At 41.6% G+C, this 15,207-nt stretch overlaps 1 protein-coding gene across 1 annotated transcript in view; it reads left to right on the top strand.

Moving 5' to 3' along the window:
- Window positions 1-14,214, top strand: part of LIPI (lipase I) — a 41,121-nt gene extending 26,907 nt beyond the window's left edge. Inside the window, exons 8-10 of the mRNA XM_034792573.1 lie at window positions 5,344-5,455; window positions 7,288-7,461; window positions 13,113-14,214. Coding sequence (XP_034648464.1) covers window positions 5,344-5,455; window positions 7,288-7,461; window positions 13,113-13,200 — 374 coding nt within the window. The 3' untranslated portion in view covers window positions 13,201-14,214. The remainder of the gene's footprint in view (window positions 1-5,343; window positions 5,456-7,287; window positions 7,462-13,112) is intronic.
- Window positions 14,215-15,207: the final 993 nt, after the last annotated feature.

Genomic DNA, 15,207 nt, shown 5'->3' with positions numbered 1-15,207 from the left:
GTGCATTTGGGACAAGTTCTCCCGCCACTGGGTCTGCTGTGCTGCCTGGGCTCGGGAGCAGGCTATAAGCTCTGAGAACATGTCCTCCCGTGTCCTCTTCTTCTTATGCCTAATCCTCCCTAGCCTCTGGGAGTGTGATGACAGGCTAGGTTGTGAGACAGTCGCAGATGGGGCTGTGGGAATGGGAAAAAGGGAGTGAATTCCTCAGAAAGATAAATGTAGTTGTGAACAAAAAACATAGTCTTTCTCTGTGAACAGGACCATGCACAGCACCTATCACATGCGCACTCAGCACAAGGTCGAATTCTCGGCCTTCGCATTCAGTGTCTGGGGTTTTGCAGAGCACTTTTGAGAACCCTGTCAGGACAACGGAATTGCTCTTGCACGCAGACATGGTAAGCCGTAGATTCGTGGCAGCTTAAAACTTTAATATTAGCAATGGCCTCATTTCACATTGAAATCAATGTCGGTCCCTGCTGCCAGCAATCCGGCAAGCAGGAAGTCTGCTCCTGTCCCACACCCTCGCGGCTGTCCCCGGGAACGATCCCTTTCGGCTGACCCTCTCCCGCCTCCACCGCGTGGCTGCAAACCAGCGGTTACAGTTCTGTAAAGGAACGGTAAAGCAGTCCCAACACTAACATTCCCCTACCTCATTCAAAGCAGGTCATCATGAGCGACATCACCCTCATGAGGATCTCTGAGAGCGACAGACAGAGAATGCTCCGGGAAAGCCTTCAAAGACCAGGGCCGTATGCTGCCATGCTGTGCCAAGCAATGATTCCGGAGTACTTGCTAGTCTCGTGGCGCGGCAACGTGTCCTACTACGGAGGACCCAATAAGGCCGCTCTCCCCAAGAACCTAATGCAGCGGATTTCAAATTACCTGCAGGAGAGCTTCCTTGAGATGTCCCAGGAGGATTTCTGCTCCATCCCCGGACATATAGACCGCATGTTACTGTAGCTGCAGTAGCAGGGACTAAACAGTAGAGCGGCTTGGGCAGGACAATCATGCAAAACCGGACATTGCTAGATTTTTTTTCAATAGTTGCACTGCCCATGACTGAACCGTAAAGTTAATCAAACTAATCATGAGAAACCCATTTTTTAAATTGTTAATATTCATGTTCTGTTACAAATAAATGTTTAGATGTTTACAACACTTACTGGATGATCCTTCACCAGATTCTGTGTCCGGGGTAACGGCTGGGGAGGGTTGGTAGGGGATCTCTGTAAGGGTGATGAAGAGATCCTGGCTGTCGGGGAAATCAGCGTTGTGAGCGCTGTCGACTGCCTCGTCCTCCTCATCTCCTTCCTCATCTTCCCCGTCCGCTAACATGTCCGAGGATCCGGCCGTGGACACTATCCCATCCTCAGAGTCCACAGTCAGTGGTGGGGTAGTGGTGGCGGCCGCACCGAGGATGGAATGCAGTGCCTCGTAGAAACGGGATGTCTGGGGATGGGATCCGGAGCGTCCGTTTGCCTCTTTGGTCTTCTGGTAGCCTTGCCTCAGCTCCTTGATTTTCACGCGGCACTGCGTTACATCCCGGCTGTATCCTCTCTCTGCCATGTCTTTAGAGATCTTCTCATAGATCTTTGCATTCCGTCTTTTGGATCGCAGCTCGGAAAGCACGGACTCATCGCCCCACACAGCGATGAGATCCAAGACTTCCCGATCAGTCCATGCTGGGGCCCTCTTTCTATTCTGAGATTGCACTGCCATCAGTGCTGGAGAGCTCTGCATCGTTGCCAGTGCTGCTGAGCTCGCCACGATGTCCAGACAGGAAATGAGATTCAAACTGGCCAGACAGGAAAAGGAATTCAAATTCAAATTTTCCCGGGGCTTTTCCTGTGTGGCAGTTCAGAACATCCGAGCTCTTACTGCTGTCCAGAGCGTCAACAGAGTGGTGCACTGTGGGATAGCTCCTGGAGCTATTAGCGTCGATTTCCATCCACACCTAGCCTAATTCGACATGGCCATGTCGAATTTAGCGCTACTCCCCTCGTCGGGGAGGAGTACAGAAGTCGAATTAAAGAGACCTCTATGTCGAACTAAATACCTTCGCGGTGTGGACGGGTGCAGGGTTAATTCGATGTAACGGCGCTAACTTCGACATAAACGCCTAGTGTAGACCAGGCCTTAATCTCATCTATAGTGGGCGGAAAGTCAAGATCTGTCAGAGCAGGTTGTTGTGGAATTTCATTAAGGGCATTATTATTCATGGTTGAGAAGGTTGCTAAAGTGTTCTTGCCATCTTTCGTTGATGCCGTCTTTATCTTTAATCAGCGTTGTGTTGTCTAATGAGAGCAATGGGTGGTCCTTGGTTTAAAGGGTCCACAGACAGTCTTAATAGCACTGAAGAACATCTTTAAGTTGTGGGTCTCAGCAAAGTGCTCAATTTCTTTGGCTTTGCTCTCCCACCAGTTGTCTTGTATCTGACGGAGGTCTTTCTGTGTTTTGCTCTGAAGGTACTTGAAATGGTCCCGTTTAGAGACTGAGGAGGGGTCATTCTGCCATTCGATAAAGGCTTTTCTCTTTACTTCCAGTGCTGAGCATATTTCTTCTTGGTTCTCATCAAACCAATCCTGAAGTGTTCTTTTCTTTGGTCCAAGAGATGTTATTGCTGTGTCAGTCACTATCTGCTTGAACTGGTCCCACTTTTCGGTTACAGTACCGATCAGTTGTCCGTGGGATGTCAATTTGTCATCAAGACTCTTCTGGAATTTGTTGAAACATTAAGCATCCTTCAGTTTGGCTATATTGAAAGCAGGTCGCACATGCTTAGGGCGTTTGTGCCGAGAAGGAACGATGTAGAGTTGAAGAGACGTCCTGACTAATCTGTGATCTGTCCAGCACTCTGCGCCTCGCAATACTCTGGTAATCAGTACGTCTCGGATGTCTCGCCTTCTAACAATGGCATAATCTATCAGATGCCACTGTTTGGACCTAGGGTGCATCCACATTGTTTTGTATTTATCCGCTTGTCGGAACAGAGTGTTGGTAATGGTCAGGTCATTTTCAGAACAAAGACTCAAAAGAAGTAATCCATTACTGTTCATTTTGCCTACACCATGTGGCCTGATTACTCCTTTCCAGTTCTCGCTGTCAGCCCCGACTCGGGCATTGAAATCTCCAAGTAGGAGTACTTTATCTGTTACAGGTGTGGCCTTGATCAGTCTGTTGAGATCTTCATAGAATTGTTCCTTTGAGTTGTCAGAGCATGTTAAAGTAGGTGCATATGCACTGATGATAGGGACATGATGTTTGGCATTGAGTGGAAAGCGTAGCTTCAGCAATCTTTCATTGATACCCACTGGAAGATCTGGGAGTTGATGCATCAATAAGGTTTTTATTGCCAGACCAACTCCGTGTATTCTGTCCTCTGTCTCAGTCTTATCCTTCCAGAAGAAGGTGTAACCACCTCCTGGTTCACTCAAGAAACCTTCCCCAGGCAATCTTGTTTCACTTAATGCCGCTATATTGATGTTGTAGCAGACTAGTTCTTGAGCAATGAGAGCGGTCCTTCTCTCAGGTCTTGCAACAGCTTCTCGAGCCATGAGGGTACGAACATTCCATACACTAATGGTAAGTTTTCTCAAATTTTTCATTTGTTTTCAGCCGCAGATTGGGTTAAACTGCCAGCCGCGGCTTGCTGGCCAGTTGTTGTAAGGCAGGCAATTTTTAGGCCACCTTTTCTAGGCCCCTCCCTTACTAGGGTGAGCAGTGCTGTCCTGAAAAGGACTGTACATATACAGTAATAAGCAAAACACATGTAGTGGAATAAGAAGCCCTGACACAACTGGGCACAGTAAAGTATTAATAAGCAAGAACCAACAGAGAAATTAGACCAATAAATGAGTCAGGAGAGCAGGGTAATTACTGAGTGAAGCCTATGGTAATCCCTAGGAATTTGAAAAGGAAAAAGGCTACTGAGGAAACAAATAAATAAAAGAGACTACAAAATAAACAAAAGAGATAAATCAAACTAAAAACCCAAGACACACTTAGGGAAAACAAACTTAAAACATTTATATAAAGTGTTTTTTGAGCAAATAATATTAAAAAACAAAATATACAAAATAGTTTTAATTGAATTTAGTGCTCAAAAATATATATAACAACCCCCAAATAGTTTCTTTTCCTCTGATTATTCACACAATAGGTACTGTATTGGTAGCAATAATGCAATCCAATTTCCTCCAACATTCTGGCAATATACCTCAACTATTTTCTGAAAGTGTTATTTCCAGAGGTGACATGGTTGCTTTTACAACATTCTCATTCACTCTCTCTGGAGGCTGCCATCAAAGATGGCAGTTAGAGCCTGAGCCCTCATTCCTTTGTCAGGCAGAGCTCCCACTGAAGTGAATAGAGGTTTTGGCTGAGCAATGGAATACAGGATCAAACTTTTAACACTAATAGTGCTGGTTGTTTTGTGATGTGGATCTGTAATGGGTTATCCTGGCCCTTTAGGCCTAGAGGAGGCCAGAAAACCCTGTTTCAGGGACATTGGAACTAGAAAAGGAGCAGGTAGTGGTCAAAGCCAGAAGAGAGAGGAAGGAGTCCCAGGGAGTTAGTAGTTGGATGGGGAAAACCCAGGACACTAAGGGTCTGGAATCAGGAGCCCTGTGGTAGAGGGTGGGACAGGGCGCCCCTGTCTCCCCACAGATCCAGAGGAGCTCTCAGTAGGACAGCAGTATATATGCTGTTTGCTGCCATCTCCCTCAGACGCTTGCAGGAGAGACGCTGGCTGGAGAAGGAAGTCAAAGCTAGAAGGCTGAGCTCCTAGTAGGAAAGGCTGTGAGTGGCAGACTGATGAGGTAACAGACTGAGACAGAGGAAGAGTTCCAAGCATGATAGAAAAGCTGGAGCAGAGTATGAACTTTTGGGTAGTAGTGAAGGGTATTATTTTTGGGGTTTTGAAGGCTGTTGTTGGACTGTTTTTGTTAGTGAACAGGCCCCAAAGGGAGAGTGGGATTAGCCACAGAAAAGACTGGGTAAAGTTCATAAGAGGTTCAGAAGAGGGGAAAGAGAAACAGAGATGGAAAACCACTTCTGTGCATGAGGAGATGCTCAGGAGGTGACCAGCCCAGTGAAAAGGACCCTTTCCTTCTAAGAACTGGGGGAAGCCACCAGCTCTATTCACATAACTCCAAATAGCCATCATATGGAAACTACTTTAATTAATAGCCTCTTACCTCTGATTTGAACCAGTAACCTAGAGAGAGAGATAATGAGTCATCATCCCCATCCAATGAGTATTTTTAATAGGGAGAGAACAGGAATTATATTTATGATGTTGAATTCAATCTTTGAATCTTATTATTTTCTGTTTCTATTTTGCAGTGTATTACTACTTTGTGGATTTTATTACTTGGAATAAAAGCATTAGGAGAGGTTTCATCAGAATTAAAATAACAGACAATGCTGGAAACACAATAGAATCAAAAATAAATACGTAAGTCATGTTTTACTCAACAGGTTTTGTATCTTTTATTTATCTAAAGTTACCTTACAGAAGAATCTATTGGGATAGATTTTTTTAAAAAGAAGAAAATCATTAAAAGTTCTGTTAATGTAAGTGCTGAGTTGGGTAAATATAGGACAATCTTACATAGTAGAGGATTAGTTGAGGTTTTTCTGCTTTCAGGTAAAAATAAAAAGCCATACTATGTCTAGAAACTTATCATGGTCCCTTTCACTGACAGATCTAAAATAAAAATGGATGCCACTATCATATAGAGTCAAAGTAGTCCCAGAATGGTGAATTAACACACTGAGGCAGTGACTGCTTACCAATTATGTTAAAAAGTTACTGAGCAGACTGTTTGTAGCAGTCAGTTCAATAGCAAGCTGTTTATTATTGAAAGTAAAAAATGTACTTAAAGAGTATTTACCATTTTACATGCAACAACAGTGCTGAATTAAGGCATCAGCAACTCAGATTTGTCTTGGCTTTCAAAGATTTGTTAGAACCTAAAGACATTTTAATGTAATATGTGTATATAGGCTTTCTTCTCCTGCTACCTACATAGGTGTAAATTGGGAGTAACTTTGTTGAAGTCAGTGGAGTGACACTCATAAAACTAGTGTGAGCTCAGAATTATGTCCTATATAAGTGACTTATATTTATATTTCTTATGCCTGACACTTATATGGTGTTTCTCATCCAAAACTTGCAATGAACTTTATAAACATCAATTACTTTAATCTCTCAAGGTAGGTAAATAATACTTATTTTCACCATTTTGAGGGGGAGGAAACAGAAGCACAGAAATTATGATCCTGCTGTTGAGAATCACAGAGCATACACAAAAATGTGCATATTAATATGTACCTAATTTGTGTGCACAGTTACCATGATAACATACATAAATTGGGTAATTGTACACCTAATGGCCAGTGAAACATGTAATTAATCATTTTGTGTATGTAATTTTACAGTTTGTATGCACAGCTGTAGAAGTTGTCTATACAAAGTAGGTACACCATGGGGTATGTTTTATTGCAAGTGTAATTTCACATACCTGGTTTTGAAATTTAGGCCCTAAAAGAGTCGCCAAAGGTCTCGCAGAAGTCTTTAGCAGAGGCAGAGGTAGAATAAAATCTAGGGGCCAGATTCTGGTTCTGGCTGTTCTGCACAGTGCATAGAGTATTAAGGGTGCGTGCAAGATCACCTTTGAATTGCCCAGATCCTATTGCACCTCTGTGCAGGACTGATGCCCATGGCTAGGTTAAAGCAGCCTAAGGGATGCTCTAATGTACAACAAATGAAAACTGTCTCACTGAATTGATAACTCAGCCAGGGATCATCATGGGACAGTAGCATCCTGGCCACACCTCTTTTTCTGGTCCCTATGCTAGCTCTGTCCTACAGGAGGATCCTCCTTACACTGGGGCGGTTGTCCCTGGTCAGTAACAGCAGAGTAAGGGCCAGTTTACACATGTAATGTGGTGTAAAGTGGATACATAGAATATGAGGGTTGGAAGGGATCTCAGGAGATCATCTAGCTCAACCCCCTGCTCAAAGCAGGACCAATCCCCAGACAGATTTTTGACCCAGATCCCTAAATGGCCTCCTCAAGGATTGAACTTACAACCCTGGGTTTAGCAGGCCAATGCTCAAACGACTGAGCTATCCCTCCCCCTCGCATGTACCTGGGAATCTGGATCCAGATCTCCAGACTCCCAGTTCTGAACTTAACCACAAGTCAAGACATCTTACCAAGAGTAATTTTTTAATAACAGTGGATCTGACTCACATAACAAAATATTATACTTTCTCTTTAGTGAAGCTGCTACATTTCAGCAGTATAGACAAGCCAGTATCTTTGTTGGATTTTATGAGGATTTTGACAAAATATCAAGAATTTCCTTGACTTTTTCTACAAGAACTCTAATAGGCCCAAAATATAAGCTCAGGATTCTCCGAATGAGGCTAAGATCTACTACAGATCCAGGAAGGTAAGTGGACAGTTGGTAAAAAGGATACTTGAAGATTAGATTGTTTGAGGTGTTTCTGGAAAATTATTTATTGGGCTCCTTGTGGAAATTTGTGTATAATGCATAGTCCTAAATACAAGCATATTGTTGTCACAACAAATTATATCCTTGTCTAAGACATAATTCATCCTATGAAAAAGTTGATTTGTGCATAAATATTAAGTACACACTCCATGTGTTGAGCATACATCCATTGTATATGCAAGTTCTGTGTATATGCATCTCTAAAGTTTGAAAGATTCAACTCTTTCCTGTAACAGAAATTTTAAAACATTATTTCAGCATTTTTCTGTCCTCAGCAGTGTGTCTGTATATAGATTTTCTCACACGCACATACAGAACAAACGTGTTGACTTCAGTGTAGCTCCATGTGTGAGTAAGCAAATAGGGTTTGCCCCTGTTTGGATTCTACAGTACAAGAGCAAAACATGTATGCTGTGCTTACTGACACTGAAAAGTATGTATGATTTCAGTTTTAATGCTTAAATGTCATTTCCTAAACTCCTTTAACTATTAATGTATTAATCAGTTCATAAAGCTGACAATACCCCAGTAGCCATTCTTAAAATCTCCACAGATAACTGTACAGACACCATAACATTTAAACTTTGCCTTTCTGTCTTGTGAGAACAAACCATTCACTAGAACGTTGATAGGAGGATTTTACTTCACAATTTATCCTGCATTTAATGTAGCAACATTTTTGCATTTTAATGTATTCTGCACACAAATGCCAAGTGCAGCAAAGGCAGAATTTCAAACAAAATCTAATATGAGTTACCACTCTAAGAGTACTGAATGGAAAATATATACCACTGGAATTATGAGTCACCGACAAAAGGAGACTATTATGAATTAATAACAGTCCTAAATAACATACAGCTAAGAAGTCAGAATCTTGCTAATTTACTTGGAATCCAATGGCAAATTACTCTGTGCTGTTTTTGTTCTGTGCCTTGTAGGATATGTCTACACTGCAATTAGACACCTGTTGCTGGCCTGTGCCAGCTGATTCAGGCTCGTGGAGCTCAGACTAAGGGACTGTTTAATTGTCGTGTGCCCAAGCTCTAGGACCCTGCGAGGTGGGAGGATTCCAAAGCTCGGGCTGCAGCCCAAGCCTATACATCTACACCGCAATTAAACAACACCTTGGCTTGAGCCCTGTGAGCCCTAGTCAGCTGGCCTGGGCCAGCCATGGTTGTCTAATTGCAGCATAGACATACCCTTAGAGGCACAAAATAAACCTTGCAGCCCAGGGAAAGTAGGGGCAAAGGTTGCTTTAAGCCTCCTTTGTACCCTCCCAATTCTATGTTGCTCTGAGGGCTGAACCCTGGGTGTAACAGCATACCTATATTGCCTGTGGGTGGTGCTGCTGTCCTGAACCACTCTAGGACATAGCACTATGGCCCTTCTCCGGTCCCTAGCATGCCCACAGAGTGGATCTTGGGGGGCAGTCTGTGGCAGCCTAACCCAATTCCTGTGCTGGAGGAATTCTCTCATGGCTGGCTCTGTGGCTTTTAGAGCTTGGTCAAACTCAAACATCTCAATGGGACCAAACTGGGGGACCCAGATAATTTCCATCCTAGAATATTAAAGCAACTGGCACATGATATTGCAAAGCCAACTGCAAAGATTTTTAATGAATTCATAAACTTGGGGGCCATACCTATGATTGGAGAATTGCTAATATACTACCTATTTTTAAGAAAGGGGGGAAGAAAACTGATCCAGGAAACTACAGGCTAGTTAGTTTGACCTCAATTGTATGCAAGGTCTTGGAAAATTTTTTGAAAGCAAGACTAGTTAAGGACGTAGAGGTAATTGAGATAAAATACAGCATGGTTTTACAGAAGGTAGATCATGCCAGGCCAACCTTAGTTCTTTCTTTGAGAAGACAACTGATTTTTTTTAAGACAAAGGAAATGCAGTAGATCTTATCTACTTGGATTTCAATACATTCCACACTGGGGAAATTATTAGTTAAATTGGAGAAGATGGGGATTAATATGAGAATTGAAAGGTGGATAAGGAACTGGGTAAAGGGGAGACTACACTGGGTCGTATTGAAAGGTGAACTGTCAGGCAGGAAGAAGGTTACTAGTGGCGTTCCTTAGGGATTGATCTAGGAATCAATCTTATTATTCGTTCATGACCTTGGCACAAAAATTGGGAGTGTGCTAATAAAATTTGCAGATAGCACAAAGTTGGAGGTATTGCCAATACAGAGGAAGACTGGAATATCACAGAAGATCTGAATGATATTGAAAACTGGAATAATAGAAATGGGATGAAATTTAATAGTGCAAAGTGTAAGATCATGCACTTGGGAACTAACAACAAGAATTTTTGCTATAAGTTGGAGTGTATCAGTTGGAAGCCACAGATGAGGAGAAAGACCTGGGTGTTTTGGTCAATCACAGGATGGCTATGAGCTGCCAGTGCAATGTGGCCATGAAAAAAAGCCAATTCAATTGTAGGCTGCATCAGGTGAAGTATTTCCAGTAGAGGTAAGGAAGTTACCATTATACAAGGAACTGGTGAGACCTCATCTGGAATACTGTGTGCAGTTCTGGTCTCCCATGTTTAAGAAATATTAATTCACACTGGAACAGGTGCAGAGAAGGGCTACGAGGATGATCAGAGGAATGGAAAACCTACTTTATGGGAGGAGACTCAAGGAGCTTTGCTTGTTTAGCCTAACCAAACGAAGACTGAGAGGAGATATGATTGCTCTCTATAAATATATCAGATGGATAAATAGCAGGGAGGGAGAGGAGTTATTTAAGCTATGCACCAATGTGAACAGAAGAAAACAAATGGATATAAACTGGCCATCAACAAGTTTAGGCTTGAAATTGGATGAAGGTTTTTAACCATCAGAGCAGTAAAGTTCTGGAACAGCCTTCCAAGGGGAGCAGTGGGGGCAAAAATCTAACTGGTGTCGATATTGAGTTTTATACATTTATGGAGGGGATGGTATGACAAGACTGCCTATACTGGCATGTTGCCCATCTGTATCTGCTTGTAGCAAATATGTCCAGTGGCCAGAGATGGGATACTAGATGAGGTGGGCTCTGAGTTACTGCAATGACTTCTTTCCTAGGTGTCTGGCTGGTGGGTCTTGCTGACATGCTCAGGGTCTAACTGATTGTCCTATTTGGGCTTGGGAAGGAATTTTCCCCTGGGTCAGATTGGCAGAGGCCCTGGGTTTTTGGGGTTTTTTTGCCTTCCACTGCAGGATGGGGCAAGGTTCACTTGCAGGATTAAACCAGAGTAAATGGTGGATTCTCTGTAACTTGAAGTCTTTAAATCATGTTTTGAGGATTTCAGAAACTCAGCCAGAGTTTATGAGTCTATTACAGGAGTGGGTGGGTGAGGTTCTGTGGCCTGCAATGTGCAGGTCAGACTAGATGATCACGACGGTCCCTTCTGGCCTTAAAGTCCAAGTCTGAAATTTCAAAATAATTTTAATACAGATTTTATGATGCTTTTATATGCTGTAATTACATAATTGCTCATGGTAATTCCATAAATACCTCGAATTAGAGTGACTACACATATTCACTTCATGTAGTTAGACATAATTACAATAATTACATAAATACACCATAATCAGAAAGGCCTGAAATATTCATACAGCAAAAGATTAGATGAAGAAAAGGGCACAGGTGCAGGGGGGAGAGACCCATGGCGCTATGCTAATAGGGGACAGTTGTAGTCCAGGGTATATCATAGATGGGACAGTTCTCACCTGGAGGACAGTTGTAGTCCAGGGTGTATCATAGATGGGACAGTTCTCACCTGGACTGCCACATGATCAACTCAGATGGTGTATGGACCCAGGTGTCCCCTGGGGCCACACCCAATTTTCAGAACTCTTCACCTGATCTCTCTGGTGAAGAGATCAAACTCCAATATGAAGCTTGCAGAGTAGTCTGTGTACTGTTTTCTCTCCCATGGATAAGAAATGTATCTTTACCAGGTAAAAATTCCATTGATGGAATGGCAGGTCATATTGGAAGAAATGCCTATATTCAGACATTTCTCTCTCTTAATCCAGCATTTGTTCCAGTATTGTACTACTGTGTACTGGTACCTACTGTCTTCAGGTACATTAAAATTACACCACTATATAATTACAAGGTATATACAAAGTATATACATAATGATTTGTTGTTGCAGCTTGGCCTGGAAGCTGTTCCATGAGTTCTTTGAAGCTCTCTTGTGAGGAGCTCTAGATGAATAAATGCTCAAGGCTCCAGCAGTAATTATGCAGGAATTGCTTCTCTCCTGTTCCACAGAAAATTAAAGCATTATTAAAAATATATGCTTTAGCTCAACTAGAAGTTATAGCTTTGATGCAGAAACTACTGGGTGAAATTCTGCAGAACACAGCTCATAGGAGGTTAGACTCATTAATAAAAATCAGAGGGAACCACTATATCTATACAATCTATTAATTTGTCTTCCCTAGGGATTATTGAGTGGGGCCCAAGCTTGCTGTTCTGTACAACATATGGTAAATCACTGTTCCTTTACTCACAGATGGGTGGAGCTATAGCTGATTTGGAAACCCCACTGATAAATAACAAAATAACCAAAGAGGCCGTACATCTTTTCCCAATTTTTTTCTCTTGTCCATGTCATCCGCTAAAACCCATCCTACTGTGGGACTGGATCGATTATGCCATTTAGACACAGCTGTAAATTGGAGGGCAGTGCATAGCCACACTGCCCCAAAGGGAGCACCAGTATATAGAGGCTGCTGTAATTCTCCTTTGTGGGATAGTTTCTTACCCCCACACCCATCTAGCCCCTTCTATCCAGCTCTGCTTACTCATGCGTGAGGGGCAGGGTCATGGCCTCTCCCTGCCTCTGTGGGGCACTGTGTGCTCCTGCATGGCGCTTATGTGGGTCTCACAAAGAGAGAGGGTTCTTTATGCCCTCCTTACCCTAGTGCTAGGGCGAGGCAGAATCTGGTACTACAGTATTGTGAGAATTTTGACTTTTCTTAATGTTGACATGCCGAATTGACCCTCCGCCATCTACATAAAACCTTCTCCTATAGGCAGCCATTGCATCAAGAAAAAGGAGGTAATGAGATGACTTGGTTTTGCATTGCTCCATTCACTTATAACAGCCACATCCCTTCCTTAGGAGAATGGTAAGGAAGGATTACATCACACATGTCTGCTAACCAGCCCCAGCTAGAAAGAGATCTTTGTACCTCAGTGGGCAGGGGATCAACAAAATAGTCAACCCTAATGGTTTCCTAGGAATTGGCTATTCTGTGCCAGAGCCAGTCAGTCTAAGAGGACAGTTTGAATGAAGACTAAATCGACCCCAGACTGAATGACAACACCTATCTTTATTGGTCATCCTGGCAGGCCATTCTTACTCCTTCCCCACAGCACAACCCAGCTTATTACCCAAGGAACAAGGAGTAAACTGAGACAAAAAGACTTATCCCCTTGTCCTGAGCATATTTTCTTAAAGGTGGTAAATGCCACCAATTTAAGCATTCTTATACTATAGTATTTTGAACGTGAATTAAAAAATAGAAAATTCTTTTATACTGAGAGTGTGTTCTCTCCCCTTGTCTATTTATGCAGGCTGCAGATGTGCAGATATGATTTTGTACTTCTGGAAAACATCGAAACAACCTTCAAGCCTATTCCATGCCAAGAGAGGGACAAGTAAAGAGAGAGTCTCCGCTAACTTGCTTTCTTTTGTAGAAAATATCACTTTTAATTCTTTCTCGGGACTAAGGCCTGCTCTGAGGAGGGAAATGAGACAAAACAAGCTCAGTTTCTGAAGTTGGAACGATAAACTTCATTGCTTTCTGTGGGTATCGTAGAGTGAAATTCAACAACCAGTTCAGTCAATTTTTTAAAACAAATGTATGATGGCAGAACACATACAATGATCTATTAGCCATTGTTTGTAAGTAGCAAGATTATTCCAGGAGTCCTCTGAATTAAATGTAACTATTTGAGCTGATCATGGCAAATTAGACATCATGTAATATAAATGTAATTATTTTTAAAGCTATTTTTCATATCAAGACATTATCTCTCTGTGAATTTAATATGCCATACAGATGATATATAGACCAAAGATACAGCAATTTTGGAGTATAATATTCACTGAATAAATCATTTGAATTTCTTTCATTATCTGATGCTTCTGGTTTTGGAAACCAGAAAAATAGTTGATATTTGTGCAAATATATGTAAATTTGCTGTTTAAAGCAATTCTCTCTGATCTCCATTGTCTTCTGTAGATGAATATTATAACAAACCTTTAAGTGTTTGTCTATTAATGAGAATGGACAAGAGATTGGCATGCAGGTATAAAGAAATTGGAGTGTCTGCTTATGGCCTGTGTTATACAGAAAGTCACACTGGATGATCACACAGTCTTAGAATCTATGAAGCTTTGAATATACTTACAGAGAAATTGTGTGGCATTAGGAATGGTGTCTACAATGACCAGATTTTACTGCTAGGTGGTATGAAATAGGTATAGAACTCTGGACATACACAGCTATCTGCCTACAAGTCTGTTGTACCCATCCCAGTGATGCTCACTGAATGCCTTTGTGTATCTGCTTCCTTTTCTATTATTATTTGTGTTGCTCCAATTTTGCAGAGTGCTTGAAAGACATTAGATTAAATTTAGAAATATTGTAATGAAATATAATGTAATGAAAAATAAAACATAACTTCTATTAGTTTGCTTATAGTTGTGTTTTAACAGTAATGGAAGAGTCTCTAACCATCAGAAAACAGATATGTCCCAAGAGTAAACTTAGAATTTGTAATTAGCCAATATATTGCAGTAATGCCAAAGGGACCTAATTAGCACTTACTTGTAGTAATGCACTTAACATTGTGTTTTAGCCATACGCTAAGTGGTTTGGGAGGTTTAATGCAGTGTTTATGTTTAGCACTTACTAATTCACAGGAGGAGAAAACTGATAAATCTGACAGTTTATTGCAACTCAATTTCTGATGTCAGTTAATTTCAATGAAATTAATTGAAATATAATCTGATTTTGCTGAATCCATGTTTTCTCCTAACTATAACATTTCAAAAAAATATCATGATGACAATATAGGGAGAAACTCATACAAAATTGACTAGGGAATGGAGTCAGTAATCAATTTGCAGTAAAGATTAAATATACTGAAGATATTATAATAGTTATATCACTATTATTTAAGAGTGTCTTGAAGTGTGCTAGGTTAAGAACAATTTACACACAGACATGTGAGTAACTTTGCACTCATGAACTATCTCACTCATTGTCAGGGGATGTGGTGAAGGCCAAAATTATAACGGAGTTAAAAAAAGAATTAGATAATTAGATTAGATTAGATTGGCGGACAGGTCCAATTGAGACTTGATCACTTGAGACTTGCCTGTTTTGTTCATTCCCTCTGAAGCAGCTGACATTGGCCACTGTTGGAAGACAGGATACTGGGCTGGATGGACCATTGGTCTGACCCAGTATGGCCATTCTTATGTTCTTACCAATGGAACTACTCACCTGAGTAAAATTTAAGCATATGTGCAAATGTTTGTAGGATTGGGCCTAAATTCAGATGCAATTAGGTGGGTAAAAAAGGGCTGAAAGGGATTTGATTTTCAAGGAAAAGGAAGCCCATTTAGAAACATATCTTCTCTTCCAGCCCAGTTATTCTA

The sequence above is a fragment of the Trachemys scripta genome, chromosome 1 (genome assembly GCF_013100865.1).
Source record: "Trachemys scripta elegans isolate TJP31775 chromosome 1, CAS_Tse_1.0, whole genome shotgun sequence".
Taxonomy (NCBI): domain Eukaryota; kingdom Metazoa; phylum Chordata; order Testudines; family Emydidae; genus Trachemys; species Trachemys scripta.
Note: the sequence above shows the minus strand (reverse complement) of the source record. Positions and strands in the feature narration are given on the sequence as shown.